Source organism: Musa acuminata, chromosome BXJ1-7 (assembly GCF_036884655.1).
Source record: "Musa acuminata AAA Group cultivar baxijiao chromosome BXJ1-7, Cavendish_Baxijiao_AAA, whole genome shotgun sequence".
Lineage (NCBI taxonomy): Eukaryota > Viridiplantae > Streptophyta > Magnoliopsida > Zingiberales > Musaceae > Musa > Musa acuminata.
The window spans coordinates 24,197,396-24,216,970 of NC_088333.1; the positions used below are offsets into that span (position 1 = coordinate 24,197,396).

Here is a 19,575-nt window from a genome sequence, read left to right on the forward strand (position 1 = left end):
TGCAACTAAGTGCATGTCCAAATATACACTTTGCAACATAATATGTTAACAGGTTATTCATATAACAATTTAGATACTTTTGTGCTCGAAAATATCCATATGGGATCGTCGTGTTTCAAGTTAGGTTTGCATGCTATGATGAGGCTGCAGGCTTTGCGTTGTCCATTGAAATAGTAGTCTTCATCGTCGCTAGAGATTGTATGTTAAAATTTTGAAGATGGTAAAGCATTTCAATGGTTTTAGGCCTCAGTGCAGTGTGTTTCACGCTGATACGAATCTCAGACATTTAATTAAGCACGCTGCTGATCAAAATAAAATATTCACATACAATATAAGAGTTACATGAGGACTAATTGGGACTATTTAATCATTGGTTAGAACAATAATGTGCAAAATTATTTGATTAATTTAGGGTTCATCCAACATCGTTAATAATTCGAAAAATAACAGCTATTAAGAATAAGTAATTGTTCTGGGCACCTCTAGTAATATTTATGATGTGAAATTTAAGAAGATCATGACATTTTATCAAACATCTGTTTAGAGCCCACCACAAGGTTGTTCCTGTCACCGCGAGTCAAAAATACAGAAGTCTAACTTGAGTTACTTGGGCTAAAATCACCTTCATTTCGGGAGGGGACTTTTTTATTGCACTAGAATTCGGTAAGCGTACCTGGACATTTGGAGTTCTGTCTTTCCCCTAGAACACATAAGGTATTTGTTACCTCCCAAATTTGAGGGTTGTCCTCCCAAAATAGAAAAATTTTGACCACTTTCTCACCCTACTCCTGCTGGGTAAGTTTACGACGCGTGTTCGGACCCCTTCTTTCTCTCAGCTGCTGCCTCTCTCCGTCCTTTTTCGCTTCCGTTCTTTTTGCAACGGACGCAGACGGCCCCGTCGCCGGATCCATATCGCCGTTATCCTCGCCCCTTTGGCTGCCGCCGCCTCCTCCGCTCACATCTCGGTCTCTCTGTCTTCATCGTCGAACGGTGTTTCGCCTCTGTCGCCGTTAATTTGGTTTCATCTCTTTTATCCACGGGAGTCACTGAGAGTTATACTTTCTCAAATATATCCCTCCCTCGTTCCGCGATTTGAACGATGGATGATTTGCTTTAATTGTCGCAACTATCTCTGATCATCATGTACGGAACCACAAAATTAGGTCACTAGTTTCACGACTGTTTCGCGTCGAGTATGGATCCGAGAGGCCTAATTATATACTCGAATTCGACCCAATGTGAGCTTAGTCGGGTCGAAGCAAAAGATAACTGGACTCGACTTCGACGCAATGTGAGCTTAGTCGGGTCGAATCAAAAGATAACCGGACTCGAATTCCACCCAATTGTTATACGTATGGGAGGAGACCATTTTGCGAGAGAGAGAGAGAGAGAGAGAGAGAGGCGATGGCGGGGTTGTTGGCGTGGGCGGCGGACGTGGTGGGAGGGGGCGGGCCGAGCGACGGCGGCGGCGAGGGGGAGGGGCGGCTTCCGGTGATGTTCACAGAGGAGCAGCAAAGGTACGCGGTGGAGCTCGACGGGAAGGCGGCAGCGCTGAGGCGGTCGATCCAGGATCTGCGGCTGAGAATCCCGCCTGCTCACATCTCGCAGCGTCTTCCTGACCTCCACGCCCACTCCCTCGCTTCCAACGCCGCCCTCGCCCTCCAATTGAACGCCCACTCCACAACCCGAGAACAGGTAGCCTCTCTTATTCTGCTCATCAAAGATTTATAGATCGATTGCGCACCTACGATCTATTATTCTTAGGGTATTTCCTAGAAAGGGATCGACTTTATATAGATCTTGGGGTATATGGAAGTATATGGAATCAGATCTTACGATAATATTACTGCTTCATCATTGTTTTGTGTCTTCGTTCTTATTTTGGCTTCTTGAGCTGCTGATTGTACTGCTTGTTGCTACAGTTGATGTGCTGGATTTAAAATTTGCCAAATGTGTTATTGATTTGTTCCTTTTCATTGTTTGCTTTTCGATTACATATTAATACGACATTGTATGCTTCTGTAGGCACAACTGAGGGAGGTGACCCTCCAAGAAGAAAATGTTGCGTATGAAAAGGCTATATCAAATTGCGAAAAGAAAATTCAGGAAAAGTTGCAGGAGAGCAGCCTACTTCAGAGTAAATTAGAGGTTGGGACTTATAAACTTTAAATTATAGTTCTTATTCTTATGGAGTAACATATCACTTATCAAGATTCAAACTTTATATGCGTAACAGTTCTTCAAGTAGCAACGGTAAGATAATTAACTAGAGTATGTTCCTCTAATGTGTTTAGTGTTCCTTGCCTCTATTCCTCCAAGTGTTTGCTTGTTGGCCAGACTATCAATTGTCTTTTTTATCTTTTATATTGCATTCTTTAATTGATTCTTAAGAGAATAGACAAAGTTGAGTCAGGAAGCAAGACGGGTGGAGCCATCCATTTTGGAAACCCTTACATGTATCAACTGCAGATACAAGTCATTAGTTTTGCTTGACTTACTATTATTTCAGAGTGGAAAAGCCTAGTTTTTCTGTTTGAAGTGCATATTAATATGATTGTACTATTACTTCGACCTAGTTTTTCCTTATTATTAATTCAACATTGTATGATTTGTTCCTTTTCATTGTATGCTCTTCATTGACTACTATATTTTGAAAATTAGGATTTTGTGGTATGTTCTATGTGATAAGTATATTTTGATGAACTTTACAAAATCTAAACTGATAAATTGTAGACTAATTCTGTGGTGTTTCAACTCCAGCATGGATAATACTAAGTTCTAAGTTCTAAGACTGAAATGAGTTCTTTGTGTAGACCAATGCACCAGTAGACATTGGCATTAATACAATCCACTCCATCACCATATGCCCACCCATAATTGCCACCAAGGGCAGTGGGTCAAGCAAGTTGGAAGCCTAAAGCAATTGGGAAAAGCTTTCTTACTATGAAGTGCAAGGCATTTGGAATATGCAGGAAGTTTGCCGTCAACCTGCAAAATTAATTATGGGAACCGAGAGAAGTTAGCCTATTTTTCTCGGTTAGCTGTTGCAGTTAAAAGTATTTCTACTGTTTTCCAATTAGTTTCTTCTGTGATCTATTTCATGCTCAATATAGCAAGTCATCTGGATCCATCTCCCAAATCTGCATTGTGAGTAGAATAATTTGTGGAATAATGTTTGCTTAATAACTATGAATATAGCTAATGCTTTTGTATTACTAAAGCATGTTTGTAGAACCATCTTATGCGGAGATTACAATCATTAGTTACTTTCAAGTTTCTCCATTTTCTCATCCACATATGTGCATGTGTCCAATTCCTGAACATCCATATTATTTTAATGGTACTTTCTAGACAGTGTCACATCATAATGCTAAAATTGCTCTTTTGCTTTGACTAATTATTTATAACAGGAAATGGACCTAGAAGAGCAGAATTTGAAAGCTGAGCTGGAAAAAGCACTAGTTGCAAAGGAAACTAGTGCAGATGAAACTTCATCAACTGATTCCATTAGGGCAGAAAATTCTCAATTTGAGATGGAATCATCAAAAGGTTTCAAGCTAGAGGATTTAGAGGAGAAGAAACTAGAATTGGTCAGTTCCAACATTATTATGCTTTAATCAATTTTAACTGACATGGTCATGGTCATAAGATGATTGTTGTTATTCTTTTGTTTGCTAGTGTCCAATGGAAGAGACGATACAGAGATTGGAGAGCGAGTGGTCATCAGTTCAACAAGAGTCCTTCAAGAAGCCTACTTCAGGTACTTTCAATCACTGGTTTCCTCCACAATGTTCTGTGATGTTTACTTTTTTTTTTTTAACCCTTAGTGACATGCACAATAGCACATTTTTGTAAAGCACCGTCAACAATATATATGATGGAACAGTGTGTTGAGATAATTTGCCATCATCAAAGAAAATTACCTTGAAGTATGTAATTTCTTGCTTAGGAAAAGACATTTTTAGGCTGATGTGGAATATCCTATTTGTAGTTATTAGTTGAGCTGATCTAGGGAGTAGGATAAGATAGCTGCAATAAGATGTTTTTAAGGGACAGATACATGCACAAGACAAATTTCAGATGATATTCTACGCATTAGCAACCATTGGTTTTCTGCTCTGGTCGCATTATCCAGGATCAATGGTTTCTTATTGTACCAACTAAAATTTAGATATTTCTTTCACATGGTTGGTTGTTTAAGGCTCTTCTGTCTTTATATATCTTTTTCATATTCTCTCCATGTGCATCACAGGGTTATCTATTTCATGCTTCTGTGAAGTTGAGTATGAAACACAACTAGCTCATATGATATTCAACCAAATCCGATGTTTTTATAAATGATTACTATTCTGATTTGGTTTTTAACAGCAATAGTCTAGTATGGAGTTTCCCCAGTGGCAGCATGGAGCTCCAATCACGACATCAAGATGAAAATGGCTTATAAAAAGAGTTATTTTTGCAAGGCAAGGAAGAGAAATGAGGGAAAGGATGTTTTGAATTAACACGAAAAGAAGAACAATGAACATAATACAGAACCTCCTTAAATACAGTCTTCCAGTAAACAAATTGGTTAGAGGTTTGTCTAGCCAATCACAACTGGGAGTGCTTGGTTGATATAGTTGAACCAAATTAGTTTTGCTGTCTTGGAAGTTACTGCTTATAGTAAGTGCTACGTTCTAGCGTGGTTTCTTGAAGAATCTCCCCAACATTAGATATTCCACCAAGGGCCTGATGTTGGTCTTTTCGCCCTTAAGGCACATAAGAGACATAAGGGGATTCTAAGTGCGAACATGGGTGCTTCAATTAGGGGAAAAACATATAACCATAGCCTTTTCAGCAAATTGCACCGATGGTGTAGGTGCCACCAACTTTTGCATATGTACATGGTCCTATTGCAAATAGAATACTACACAATGCTTACATGTTTCTTTTTCATGTAGCTCAAAGAGAGAAGCTGCTGGAGAAGCAACTCCACAGCATAATTGAACAGTTGACATCAAAGCAAGTTAAGTATCACTTCAATTTCTAGCAACATTTATAATGTGATCATATTTTTGTGTGAGCAAGCTAATTTAGCTCGTACTTACTCTCCTTACATTGTAGGTACAAGCAGAAGGACTCATAACCGAGATACAAACTAAAGAGAAAGAATTAGAGAGATTGAACTCACTACGAAGGAAGCTTGATAGTAGCAACACAGATTTAAATACCACAAGAAACCGATTTGGGAAGAGCTTCGCAGGATCTGGCCCTCTTGTAGAATATGCAATTGAAGCCCATCGAAGACCTCATCATACAGGCAGCAGAACAGAGAGCCAGCAGAATCTCATGCTTCTAAGATCAGCTTTCATTTTGTACATATTGGCCCTTCATGTCATCGTCTTTATAAAGATTTCTTCATGAATCACACTTTAGTTGATTTTTTGGCTTTTGGCGTATTGAACTTATTTGAGGTGAATGGGTGCCTGGATCATATCTAGTCTAAATTCTCATGTAATGATGCCATTTAAGTAATGGACAAACCATTTTGATGATAAAATTTGTCCATTTTGGTGTCAAAGCTTCAAATTAACCTACTCTGTTATGACGATTATCCCCTCAGAATCCTTATCTTTATCTTCTAAATTTAGTGATGAAGTTCAATAGATTTAGTTCTGTACAAGTTTAGTTTAGTAGATCTATCATAGGTTTCTGTAGCTCCTAAAGCAATCATGGTGAACAAATACTGTTAAGCTTCTCCTGATAGGATTCTAATTCAGCTCCACAAATATATTGAAACACTGTAATTTTTTTTGTTTTTGCTTTGAATATTCTGCATTTTGAAAAACTTTAGTCACTAGGAACCGTTCATATAAATATGAGACTAAAATCACAGATAACAAATGAACAGACCAAATATGTAATGAACAGATAGCGTTGCTATACTCTTAAGTTGTGAAAGATTTACAATGTATCTGTACTCATCTATCAATAACTCTTGATCATGTTACTACAACAACTCGATCTTCATGTATTGTCACTACCAAACATGAAAAGGACCAAACGTGGTTTTGATCTTGTGCAACATGCAATAATACCTTCTGGGCAATGGAAGAAGAACAAAGATGGTTAAGCATAATGACATTATTCAACCGGTCACAAAATATTAGTAACATTCAAAAAAAGAAGAGGAAAATATGGTAGAGTCAGCATTCACAAAATTCCTTGATTTCCTTGATTTGCATGTAAACGTAAATGTATGATTTGAACACTGACAAGAATGTGACATTATATTGTTGGACGGTTTACCTAAAATTTGGCTCTCATCCATTACACTCATTCCTCCTTTTTCCCTGTGGGTTCTTCATCAACGAATTCACCTTCAGATGGGGCAATCCAAACACCCCACAGTATGAACAAATGTATACAGAGTAGCAAGAATGAAGAGTACGAATTTGAAGGATACATATTCCAACAGAGCTCCACACCAGCAAACAAAATGAGCCTGAGTAGTAGAGAGATTAGACACAAGAAATTAATAATAGATTACTTTTGGCACACATCCAATAGCAGCTCATTAAAACTAATGAGAGCAATGACAAGAACGCATTGATAAGCTGGCTACCTTAGACTAGTAGGGAACTGTGCTTTCCACAAAAGAAAAGGCACAGAGTAGAGATATTGACTTTAGCGTAAAGTAACAATTGGACCATAGAAATTACCCGAGAAAAGGAAAAACAAAGATCAATAACAAGTCTCAAATAATATTAAAGGCACAAAGATCCACATTGCATCAACCGGGATTGCATCTATCAATAAAAAACTTGACCTTGGATGGTCATGATAGGGATTTATTAACAAAAGAAACCATTCCAACAATTGACAAACATAAAGGAATACAAAATGTTTCAATATGTGATGCTGATGACAAATAATAAAACATCCAAATGATCCCAAATGTTACAGCTTTGGCTAATTGATGCAACAACACCATGTAGATGGATATAGAATGGGTATCAGAGCCAAGAATTTTCATTTCATTGTCGTGGGTGGGCATATCCAGCATATTCATATAAAATTGATCCAACCAAACAGACTATGGCATATCCCTCAGAGAGCAAAGATCATATTCATGAGATCTGTAGTTTTATGTTGTCTGTTAATTACCTAACGTAACCCTCAACCTGACCAACATTGGCGTGTTAGAGCAAAGACTATCATATCTTTCTACAATAAAATCGACAAACAGACCATACCATTGAACTCGTACCAAGCTACAGTGCATATTTTGCAACTGGTAGGAACATCTAATTGGATATCATTTGAAACGCATACTCCAGTATCAAAAAGTACGAGGCTTGTATATTTCCATTCAAAACACTTTTGAGGAGAGGATGAGCAAAACCAAAGAACCTTAATTCATAAAGTAAATGAAAAGGTTGAATGGATGGCCAGAAGCAAGCCTAGCAGACCTAAGTACTTTTGACTTTACTGTCATGAAAATTCTTAAAAAAAAAAAAAAATAGTTGAAATGTAACATTCTATACTAATTTGTTAGACTTAATATATTTTGATATATGTAAATTATATGACATATTAACAAGAAGAGGTAATAGATATTTAATTACTTTTATAGATAATATGTCTAGGTTCATATATGTTTACTTATTGAAATATAAAAATAATGTTTTTAATTTTTTCAAGCATAAGTTGAAAATCAATTAGGCAAAAAAAATTAAAGTTTTAAAAAGTGATAGAAGAGAAGAATACTTTCCTAATGAATTTAACTTATTTTATAAATAACATGACATAATTCATAAATGTTCAGCACCTAGAACAACTAAGCAAAATGGATTAGTAAAAAAAAAAATAGAACTTATCTAGAGATGATTAATGCTATGTTGTTGCATGTTAAATTATCTTATAATTTATGAGGAGAAGCTTTATTGGCTGCATGTCATATTTTAAATAAAATTCCCTCTAAAAAGAATAAGATCTCTCCATATGAGTTATGGAAAGGAAGATAGCCTAACATTGGTTATTTTAAAGTGTGGGTGTGTCTTGCACATTGTAAGAATAATGATTCTTAAAGGATAAAGTTGGGATCTAAAGAAATCAAATGTACATTTATAAGCTATACCTCAAATAGCAAAGCTTATAAACTTCTTAATTTGGAGTCTAATATCATAATAGAATCTCAAGACGTGGAGTTATTTGAATACTTAATGACTTCAAGTAATAATGTTTATCCTCCAACTAATGAAGAGTCACTAGTGGAGACATCTCAAAAGGTTGGTGGGCAACCTAATATTACTTTGATTGGATATCAATTAAGTCTAGAAGAGGTTAGAGAGCAATCTCACGAATTAAAGAGAAGCACTTGTGTATGGAAAGCAAAAACATTAAGATCAGATGAGATTAATTCTCAAAGTATTTCTTTTTAGTTTGTAAAAGGAACTAATGAGAGAGTCTTAAAAATAATTTCTCTTATTTTACAAGTGGAAGATGATTCTAAAACGTTTAAAGAAGCTATGGCCTCTCGTGATGTTGCTTTTTGGAAAGATGCGATTAATGATAAGATGGATTCTATTATGTTAAACCACATTTCGGAACTTGTCGATTTACCTTTTGTTAGGATCGGAGCGGCACTAAGAGGGGGGGTGAATTAGTGCAGTAGTAAAGTACGATAAACTTTCGACGATTTAAACACTTTCGGAAACTTCGTACGATAAAAGCAACGTTTCGTTTGAAACCGTTTCGATTGCATTTTAACTTGAAGGCATATGTAAGGAGACAAAGAAGTAGAGCATCAAAGTGAAGATGGTTTGTAGTAATATAAATGACAATAAGATAAACGCAAACCGATTTATAGTGGTTCGGTCATGCAACCTACATCCACTTGCGAAGCCTTCTTCGATGAGGCTCCCAACTTCCACTAGCAAATCACTTTGAAGGGGAAGGACAAATACCCCTCTTACAACCTTTTACAAGTGGTTCACTCTCTTACAAATTTTCAAAGAGAAAGAAGGAGGCGAACACTCAAGCAATTGAAAACAAAAACTTACTAAAGACTTTGCTAAGACTTTTATCTCAATCTCTTGCTTCTCAAAGGTTGTTCTCTGTTAGAACCCTTGCAGATTCTAAACTTGGGGTTGATCTCTTTAGGGGATTGGCCTCCTTGGAACTCTATAGGGGTTCCTCCCTCCAAGTTGCTGCTCAAAGGTTGCAGAAAAGATTCATCTATTGCTTATGAAAAGAGGTGGAATACATGACTATTTATAGGGCTTCTAAACCCTAACTCCTAATAGGACTCTTACTTAAGACTCCTACTTCTAATCAACTCCTAATAGGACTCCTACTCAAGACTCCTACTTCTAACCAACTCTTAATAGGACTCATACTAAAGACTCATATTTCTTTACAACTCCTTATTCTTCTCTAAGAAATAACCTCCTAACCCTAGCCGGCCACTTCACCACTTTAAAAGGGGTCGGCTTAGGTAGGTTTTACATGAATGTCTCTCTCAATTAGGACTCTCTTAGCTAGAGTCCTAACAAACCTGCCCTCTTCAAATCAGCCTTGTCCTTGAGGCTGATGATTCATGAATTTTGGAAATTTGATCTTTAAGTCATCATAGTTCTCATAAGTGGCATCTTCTGTTAGTAGGTTTGCCCATTGTATTAGTAATTCAATAGTGGATCGTCGTCGTCGAGTCACGATCCGTCGATCAATAATGGCACTTGGCTGAGTCTGAAGTTCTCCTTGGGTAGTCATATTTGGTGGGTGGATTTGGGCCGTCTCCAAGCCCCTATTTACAACTTTTGTCTGGCCGTTGATTTGTGGGTGATATGCCATACTCCTTTTCAATTTAGTACCCTGCATATGGAATAACTTTGTCCAAAATATGCTCGTGAAGATGCAAGTAGAATTTATCATAAGCACAATGCGTCTCTTATAGTGTAATTCTTTTGAGTCCCAATTGTAATGAGCCACAGAGCTTGGTGCTTCCTCCAATTTTTTTATAATCTTACTAGTCTCTGAATCTTCCTGCCATTCCATCTTAATATCCTCAAGGAAGTCGCTGGTCGGAAGTGAAATGGCCGAAACTTCAGCTTGCTCGGGTAGCTGCGAAAGCGCATTTGGAAGAACATTCTCTTTCCCCTTTTTGTAAGTTATTTCATAATCAAATCAAAGAAGTCTTGTTACCCATTTTTGCTACTCAGGAGATGATATCTTTCGCTCCAAAAAGTACTTGAGGTTTTTATGGTCGGTTTTAATTTGAAATCGTCGACCAATCAAGTAGGGTCTCCACCTCGTTGCTGCGCGCACAATGGCGAGCATCTCCTTATCATATGTTGACTTATTTTGATGGGAGGGAGATAATGCCTTGCTAGTGTATGTGAGTGGTCGACCATCTTGCATGAGAATGGCTCCAATTCCGACTTCAGATGCGTCGGCCTTAATAATGAAGGGTCAGTTGAAATCTGGTAGTGTTAGCACCGGCGTTGTCACCATGGCTGCCTTAAGTTTGTCGAAGGTAGCGGAGGCTCTGTCTAACATTGGAAGATATCTTTTTCTAGTAAGAAAGTAAGTGGTGCATTGATCTTTCCATAGTTTTTCACGAACTTACGATAGTAGCCTGTTAAACCCAGAAAGCCATGTAGCAATTTTATGTTCCTCGGGGTAGGCCAGTTTTGCATTGCTTCAATTTTGAAGGGGTCCATTGTCACACTTTCCTCTGATATGATATGCCCAAGATATTCCACCTTCTATTGAAGAAAGCAAAAATTCGTAGTGGTTGTTGTGTGTTCAAAAGGTGGTTTTCGGTATGTCTTCTTCGCACACTCATATTTGATGATACCCAGAACAAAGGTCCAGTTTTGTAAAGATTTTTTCTCCCATTCATCTAGCAATTCATCTACTACTGGAATAGGGTATTTATCCTTGATGGTTATGCCATTGAGAGCTCGATAATCAACGCATATTCGCCATGTTCAATCCTTCTTGCGTACAAGTAGCACCAGTGAAGAGTAGAGGTTGCAACTTGGTCGAATAACTCCTATTTCGAGCATTTCTTTTACAATCCTTTCTATTTCATCCTTCTGGAGATGTAGATACTGATATGACCAAGTATTTGCTGGAGGTTTGCCTGAAAGAATCATTATATAATGATCATGCCGACGGGTAAGAGGTAGGTTGTGCGGTTCGTCAAATATATCTGAAAATTCAGCAAGCAAAGGAAGTAGGTTTAGATCTTCAAATTCTATTGGCTCTCCCTTAGTTTGCTGCTCAAGTTGTAACAAAAAGCTGCTGCATGATTTATGCAAAACCTTATCCATTTGTTGTGTGTAAATCGTCGTTACGTCGCCCCCACGTTTCCCGTTCAGTATCACCTGTTTCTCCTTACTATAAAATTTCATAATTAGTTGCATAAAATTTCAAGAAATATCACCTAATGTCGTCAACTATTTAATTATGAGCATGGCCTCATGATCATCAAGAGGGAGAAGGAAGAAAAATGCAATTATCTCTTGGTAAGGCCTCATGATCAGCAACAGTTTCACTTGCGGGCGCCTACAATCATACTTCAAAATCCATCGATCGACGACCTTAATGTCAAACATGTTGCAATTCTCGATAGGTAAGGCCATCTGGATAGTAACCTTACTGTTTAGAAAGTTATTAGTACTGCCCGTGTCGATGAGAATAGTGATCGGTTGTTGTTTGAGAAGGCCTCCAACTTTCATCGTTTGCGGGTTTGAGTAGTCGGCTAGTGTATGTACCGTAACTTCGGTCGGTTGTGGCTCTTCTTCTGCACCTTCTTCTTTATATTCAAGGTTCTCTTCTAGATGTTCAAGGACCTCTTCTTCTATTGGTTCAATCATAAGAAGTCTCCCTTTACTACAGCGATGCTCACGGCTCCACGGCTCGTCACAATGCCAACATAACCCCTTCGTATATCGCTCCCGAAGCTCTTCTCTTGTTAACCTCTTTGGTGTAGGGACTTAGTCGATAGTAGGGAGGGCTGAGGGCTTCAATATTACAGGTTGAGGAGCAACCCTAGTCCTCTGAGCTTCATGGTTCAATTGCTCCTCTTGATGTCGTGCGAAAGAGATGGTTGCCATAAGCGTATATGGTTGTCGCGCTTTAACTTCTCCTCCGATCTCTGGCTTCAAGCCCTCAATGAAGGACCTCAATAGCTATTTTGAGACCAATCATGAGTTTGATTAGATAACCTTTCAAATATGGTTTGGTACTCCTAAATGGTGGAAGTTTGTCGGATCTTTGCTAGTTGTCCGTCAATATTATCGTAATCGGTTGGTCTGAAGCGGATCAGCAGTCCTTCTTTGAATTGTTGCTATGAAAAGACTCCATAAGTATGTTCAAACTAGTCAAACCACTGTATAGCATCCCCTTCAAGATGTACAGCTGCAATTTTCACCATAGATGCATCCGCGATTTTGTGGTACTGAAAATATCGCTCCGCGCATGAGATCCAACCAATCGGGTCTCCTTCTTCCCATCTTGGGAAGTCCAATCTCATGCATGGATAGTTGGGGTCAGTCATAGAGCCTCCCCTCCCTTGGAACTCATCTCTTCGGGCCTGGTGCGATTGGGCAAAGCTCTCTCTGTGATATGATTTTTTCGGACTTAGTGGTCGGCCCAATCTGAGTTCGGAAAAGAGCGTTCGAATCTTATCCTCCATTCGCGCCTCCAAGGCTTCGAATTTAGCATTGATTGCCTCCTTAGATGCTATAGTATATGCCTCCAAATCTATGATATTAAGATCTCTCTTTTGTTGTCAGGTTAAAGGCATGTATAGGTTGAGAGAAGTGATGGTCGAAAGGGTTGGTGGATCGGTGGATGTAGGCTACGATTTAGGCTTGTTTTGTGGCTGTTTTGGGTGCAGTTTGAAGGTGTGGTTTAGTGGAGTTTTAGGGCTATGGATGAAAGTTTTGAATCTGTGGTAGATGGCAGCAAAGGTTTGATAGAAATCAGTGGAAGTTGCAGCAAGTATGTGCTGTCTTGTAAGAGTAGAATTGTCGTCGAAGAAATAATGGTTTCTCGATGTAATTTCTGCCAAGAACTTGAGAGAATTGAGGAGAGAATTGATAGAAAAACAACAGTTTATATGACAGCAAGGATGTCTAATTTAATCAAGAGAATTTCGGCAGTATAACAGCAAGGAAATTGGTGCATGTTGCGATAGCAGAATTCTCGTCGAAAAATTTCAGCGGTTTACGACGAAAATTTGCAGCAACACAAAATCATTTTTACAGATGAATTTCTTAATAAATCAATCTTAGATGGAAGCCAAGATGATCTATAAAGTGTATAAGAAATTTCATTCAAAAAAGATTGCAACTAGATGGGTTAAGGCATCAATATGCGGCTGAAATTTTCTGCAGCATATATTTTCAAGTGTAGCAGATTGGACATAAAAGATCAGTAGTTTATATTGAGAATTTTTCGATGAAACTAAAGGAAAATCTACTGTTAGGAAGTGTCAAAGATGTCATAAAAATTTTGTAGAAATTTGGATAGAAAAAGTACAGTAGCAAGATCAAACAGATGGTGCTATGTGGCAGGAATTCTGCAATGTATCTTTCGTCGTAGAAATGAAAACTTTGTGACGAAAAGTTTATGCAGCAATATAGGAACAATTTTTTTTTTTTTTGGATTTTTGAATAAGGATAACTAAATTGCAGCAGCAGTATGGTAGGAAACCAGAACCTGTTGCAATTCACAGGGAGATCAAAGGATGATCCGTAGTGGTGGAAATGATGGCGGAATTCGGCGACGATCTTTTAAGCAATTGTGGGAATTGCTTTGGGCGGTTGTGGAGGACTGATAGATGGCAGTGGAAGGGCAGCGAGATGCCAAGAACACTGCTCTGATACCAGGTGTTAGAACTGTCACGCCCCTCAAAATATCCATAATTTTTTAAGAAATTTTCATCACAGACCAATCCAGGATCCAAACTAACGTTTGAGGACACTGAAAAACATTCAATCAAATTCACATCCATAAAACTTGTGCATTTTCAAATCATATATCACATCACTCGATAATTCACATTTATGGCAACCCAAGCCAACTTGACAAACATGAACAACATTTATAAATCCACAAGCTAAATAAATTATACAATCAGAACTCCAACTATTCACTACAAGTTCATATCGTCATAAATTAGACTTAACATTCCGAAATTCCAAATAAGAGAGGTCTTATAACACTTTTACACAGTATATCCATTTCGATCATCAGAACAATTCATTACATACAAAATATGCTTATACAACAATAGCATAACAACCAACGAGACTTGCCCATAATTCTGAATAGCTATCCACTGCCTCAGCCCAAATCAAACATCTCGAAGAGTGACACGCTGACCTGAAAGATTTATATAACAACGGAGTGAGCCAAAAACGGCTCAGCAAGTGACAAAACATATTCAGAACAAAAGGAACGGTATCAAACGAGTAAGGTATCATAATGTAAGGCAGAATACAAGAATTCTCAAGGATACCATCTCATTAGATACAAAATCATATGTATCATGTCATTCAAAACATATTTGATTCATAACAAATGGAGCATAGAGTAATTGGAGCATATCAATGGCAAATAGGACATTTCAGAACATATCAGTTCATAGCAAATGGAGCACAGAGTAATTGGAGCATATCAATGGCAGATAGGACATTTCAGAATATATCAGTTCATAGCAGATGGAGCACAGAGTAATTGGAGCATATCAATGGCGTATGAAATGTTCCGGAGCATATCAACGACATATGGAACATTTCGAAACATATCAACAGTGGATGAAACATTTCAGAGCATATCAATAACAAATACCGTACAAAAGCTCAAACGTCGTCTTTGACGTTGCAAACATATCAATCTTATCCAAAGCATGTACAGAAACACATAACCAAAGCTCTGGATATCATATCAAACATACAGAAGGTGTAGTGGGATCTCAGTCAGAATGTGATTCATCCATTTCTGAATGACCACCTGACAAAAGTCTACAATATCCCACAGAGCGGGACCCCACAGAGCGGGCAATAAGCGCATACCCTTTACCATTTCTAGCAAAGGTCCAGAATATCCCACATAACGGGACCCCACATAGCGGGCAAATAGCGCATACCCTTTATCATTTCTGGCAAAGGTCCAGACAATCCCACACACCAGAGTACAAAAGGGTAGTTTCAACAATAAGTAGCATATATCGGAAGCACACGTGAAACAACGAAACGTGCATGTGCCTTTTCGAGACAATACGAAACAAAGAACAAATCTCTCACAAATGTATTCAGATTTGGAATGAAATGAAAACAAGAGTGTACAGGGATTCCAAGCAATCATATTTAGCTCAATTCCAATAAGAAGGTTAGACGAATTCAAATATCCAAAGGAAATGAAACTAGAATAGGCACACATCGAAAGCAAATGCGGAATCATGGGTTATACACGTGCCTATAGAAGTCAATACGATATAGCTTAAACGTTACACAATAGTTTTCAAGAATGCAAATAACTTTAAGGACAAGAGCATACAAGAATTCAGAGCAGTATTATAAAGCTCAATTGAATAAGAAAGCTAAAGGATATCAATTTCCAAAGGAATGAAATCAGAATATTAGAAATCGACCAAAGCTCGATTTCTGGCAGAATACAAGAGGCACATTGAACAAATGATTCAAACTATCAATCGTGCTCCAATTGACTCAGAAATATATCATTGGATTATACTTTCAGATAAGACAGGCTTCATATGAATTGAACTATCCAATAGAGAGAGTTACAAATAATTTGGTAAACAAGGGTCGTAGAACAAAATCTCTGTTTGGCAGAATTCATAATGTCAGATTCAACAGATAAATAGGCAGGTGTTTGGATTCCAAATCTTTCAATCCATATATCAAAAGAAAGATCTATGAGTCTAGTTTCCAATGAAATAAGCTTTGAGTAAATCAATGTTTGCAACAGGGACTTATAAGCAGTTCAGTATCGAAAGGTCAGAAATTACGATCCCTATTTTGCAGAATCTGTAGGCTCATTTGAAACAGAAGTTTGGGCAGACAAACTTACTCCGAATTCTTAAAATAAGCTATCAAAACAAAGGTTTATGAGTCTATATTCTGATCAAATAAGTTTTGTCCAAAATCAGAGGTCAATACATGAAGTTATAGCCATAACAAAGTAGAAGGGTCAGAATATCAGAAGTTGCATAGATTCGAATCGATACATCTAAACAGGAGATATATCAAATGAAAGGCTAGAACAATTCAAAGTTCCTCATATTCAAAACAAATATAACGGTAAAATTGCAGTAAGGAAAGATCAGGACACTTGCAATAGGAAAGATTAGAACAATTTCAAGAGGAACGAATCGGGAACTTGCAATAAGAAATATCAAAGCAATTATAGGAGAAACGATCAGGGAACTTGCAATAAGAAATATCAAAGCAATTATAAGAGAAACGATCAGGGAACTTGCAATAAGAAATATCAAAGCAATTATAGGAGAAACGATCAGGGAACTTGCAATAAGAAATATCAAAGCAATTATAGGAGAAACGATCAGGGAACTTGCAATAAGAAACATCAAAGCAATTATAGGAGAAACGATCAGGGAACTTGCAATAAGAAATATCAAAGCAATTATTGGAGAAACGATCAGGGAACTTTCCTTTCAAGGATTTCGATCCGAAGATCCAAAGAAGGTGCTAGCCCAAATCCTTCTACTTTTCCTCCGTGTCCTCTCTCTGTTTCGTTTTGTGCTCCCGTTTTCTTCCTTTCTTCGCAACTACACCACGTGTCGAACATCGAGGCACAGTCACCTGCTCTCTCTTACTCTCATTCCTTCTTTTTCTTTCCCAAACGCAGCTGCCACAGTCGCCGCCGCTACCGCTGCCACAATTGCAGCCCCTTCCACCGCACTACCTTCCTTCCTCCTCTTCTTTCGCAGACACAACTGCTGCATACGCAGTCGCAGCCGCTGCGGCCGCAATCCCTTTCGCAGCCCCTTTTTCCCCCTTTTCTTTCTTTTCTTTCCCAGCTGCCACTGCCGCAGTCGCAGTCGCAGTCGCAGTCGCAACCATGGCCGCAGCCACCACAACCGCAGCCTCTTCTTCCTCCGCTACTCTATTTCCTCTCCTTCTCTTCCAGCTGCAGCTGCCACTGCCACAGCTGCCTCTCCTTCTCCTCTTCCTCTCTTCTTCCCTTTTCCTTTCTCTTCTTCTTTCTTTCCTTCTCTTCTTTCCCAGCTGCACGGTTGCAGTCGTAGCCTCAGCCGCGGCCACAACCTCTTCTTCCTCCCCTGCTCATCTTCCTCTCCTTCTTCTCTTCCAACTGCAGCTGCCATCGCAGCAGCCGCAGCCCCTTCTCTTCCCCTTCTCTTCTTCCTCCCCTTCCCTTCTTCCTTCCTCTTCCTCTTTCCCTGCCATAGCTGCAGCTGCCACAGCCGCAGCCGCAGCTACTTCTTTCCCTTCTCCTCTTCCTCCTCCTTCCTTTCTTCTTCTTCTTCTCTTCTTCTCCTTCCTCCCCTTCTTCTCCCCGACGAACAGCCCCTCCTTTCCTCTGTTTCCTCCTGCAGGAAACAGAGGTGCCGCCTCTTCACCCGCTTCTACTTCTTCTCTTCTTCCTCACCATCTCTTCCTCTCCTTCTCTTCCAGCTGCAGCTTCCACCGCCGCAGCCGTAGCTCCTCCTTTCCCTTCTCTTCTTCTCCTCTTCTACTTCCCTCCTCTGTTTCCTCTGCAGGAAACAGAGGTATCACAACCTCTTCTCCTACTTCCTCTTCCTCTTCTTTTCCTCTTCTTCTTCTTCTCCTCTTCGAACGCCCCACACCTCTCCTCTGTTTCCACCTGCAGGAAACAGAGGTGCTGCAGCCCTAGCTGCTGCCACCTCTCGCTCCTCTCCCTCTTCCCTCTCTTTTCCCTCTTCTTCTCCTTCTCTTCTTCTCCTCTTCCTTTTTTCCTCCCCAACGCCACACACCTCCTCGCTGCAGCCTTGCCGCAGCTATCCTCCTCTCTTCTTCTTCTTCTTCTTCTTCTTCTTCTTCTTCCCTTCTCCTCCCCAACGCCCCACACATCCTCTCCTCTGTTTCCACCTGCGGGAAACAGAGGTGCAGCAGCCCTAGCTGCTGCTGCTGCCTCTCCCTCTCCTCTCCATCTTCCCTCTCTTCATCTTCTTTTCTTCTCTTCTCCCTCTTCCTTCTCTCTTCTTTTCCCTCTTCTTCTCTTCTCCCTCTACTTCTCTTCTTCTTCTCCCCACGCCCCACCGCTTCTCTCTGTTTCTCGAAGAAACAGAGATAGCGTGGCGGCGGTGGGATAAAACCGAAATTTTCGGTTTTCTTTATTTTCTTTTCATTTTGTAACTTAGCAGTTTAGTCCTTGAAATTTTTATATTTACATATAGGTCCTCAAATTAAATATAGTTTCTTATTGATAATTTTCAAAAGTGAGGGATATTACAAGAACCCTTGCAGATTCTAAACTTGGGGTTGATCTCCTTAGGGGATCGGCCTCCTTGGAACTCTATAGGGGTCTCACTCCAAGTTGCTGCTCAAAGGTTGCAGAAAAGATTCATCTATTGCTTATGAAAAGAGGTGGAATACATGACTATTTATAGGGCTTCTAAACCCTAACTCCTAATAGGACTCTTACTTAAGACTCTTACTTCTAATCAACTCCTAATAGGACTCCTACTCATGACTCCTACTTCTAACCAACTCCTAATAGGACTCCTATTCAAGACTCTTATTCCTTTACAACTCCTTATTCTTCTCTAAGAAATAACCTCCTAACCCTAGTCGGCCACTTCACCTCTTTAACAGGGGTTGGCTTAGTTAGGTTTTACATGAATATCCCTCTTAATTAGGACTCTCCTAGCTAGAGTCCTAACATTCTCTCAGCTGAGAATTGAGGGGTATTTATAGGCCTCAAGAGGATTCAAATTTGGGCTCCAAAAATTGAATTCTATTTGGTTCCCGATGCTGGCGGTGCTACCGCCTATTAGTGACGGTGCCACCGCCTATCAGTGTCTGACACTAACAGTGTACTGGTGTTGCCACTGCCCAGTCCGGCGGTGCCACCGCCGGACCTCTTGGGTGCTGGGCGGTGCCACCGCTTGGTTCTTGGGTTCTAGGCGGTGCTACCGCCTACACTATTTCAGCTCACTGGTTGGGCTCCAAACTTGGCCCAAACCAGTCTGAACTCGGGCCCAATTGGTCCCTACTCGAGTTATAAGATTAACACCTAATCCTAACCCTAATTAATGTGCTAACTATGAATTTAAAGACATTTTCTAAGCTATTACAAAGTCCGCAAGTCAAGACTTTTTCCGGTGAGCTTCCAGCGAACTTCCGACGGTCTTCCGACGAACTCTCGGAAACCATTCTACGGACTCCCGACAAGCTCCTAGACTTCACGATTTGATCTTGGCGAGTTCCAATGAGCTTCTTCGGCAAGCTCCGATCTTTCTCGGCTAGCTCCGCGAATTTCCAACGAACCTTCCGGCGAGCTTCCGAAAAACCCTTCGGCAAGCTCTCTACTCATTCTCAGCTAGTTCCGGCA

At 39.5% G+C, this 19,575-nt stretch overlaps 1 protein-coding gene across 1 annotated transcript; it reads left to right on the top strand.

Annotated features, from left to right (window-relative positions):
• Nucleotides 1–1,369: 1,369 nt before the first annotated feature.
• On the top strand, nt 1,370–5,419 carry LOC135678978 (uncharacterized). The gene is made up of 6 exons (XM_065192281.1): nt 1,370–1,695; nt 2,026–2,148; nt 3,411–3,590; nt 3,679–3,760; nt 4,941–5,005; nt 5,104–5,419. The coding sequence occupies exons 1-6, from the start codon at nt 1,405–1,407 to the stop codon at nt 5,401–5,403; spliced, it is 1,041 nt and encodes a 346-aa protein (XP_065048353.1). The 5' UTR covers nt 1,370–1,404; the 3' UTR covers nt 5,404–5,419.
• Nucleotides 5,420–19,575: the final 14,156 nt, after the last annotated feature.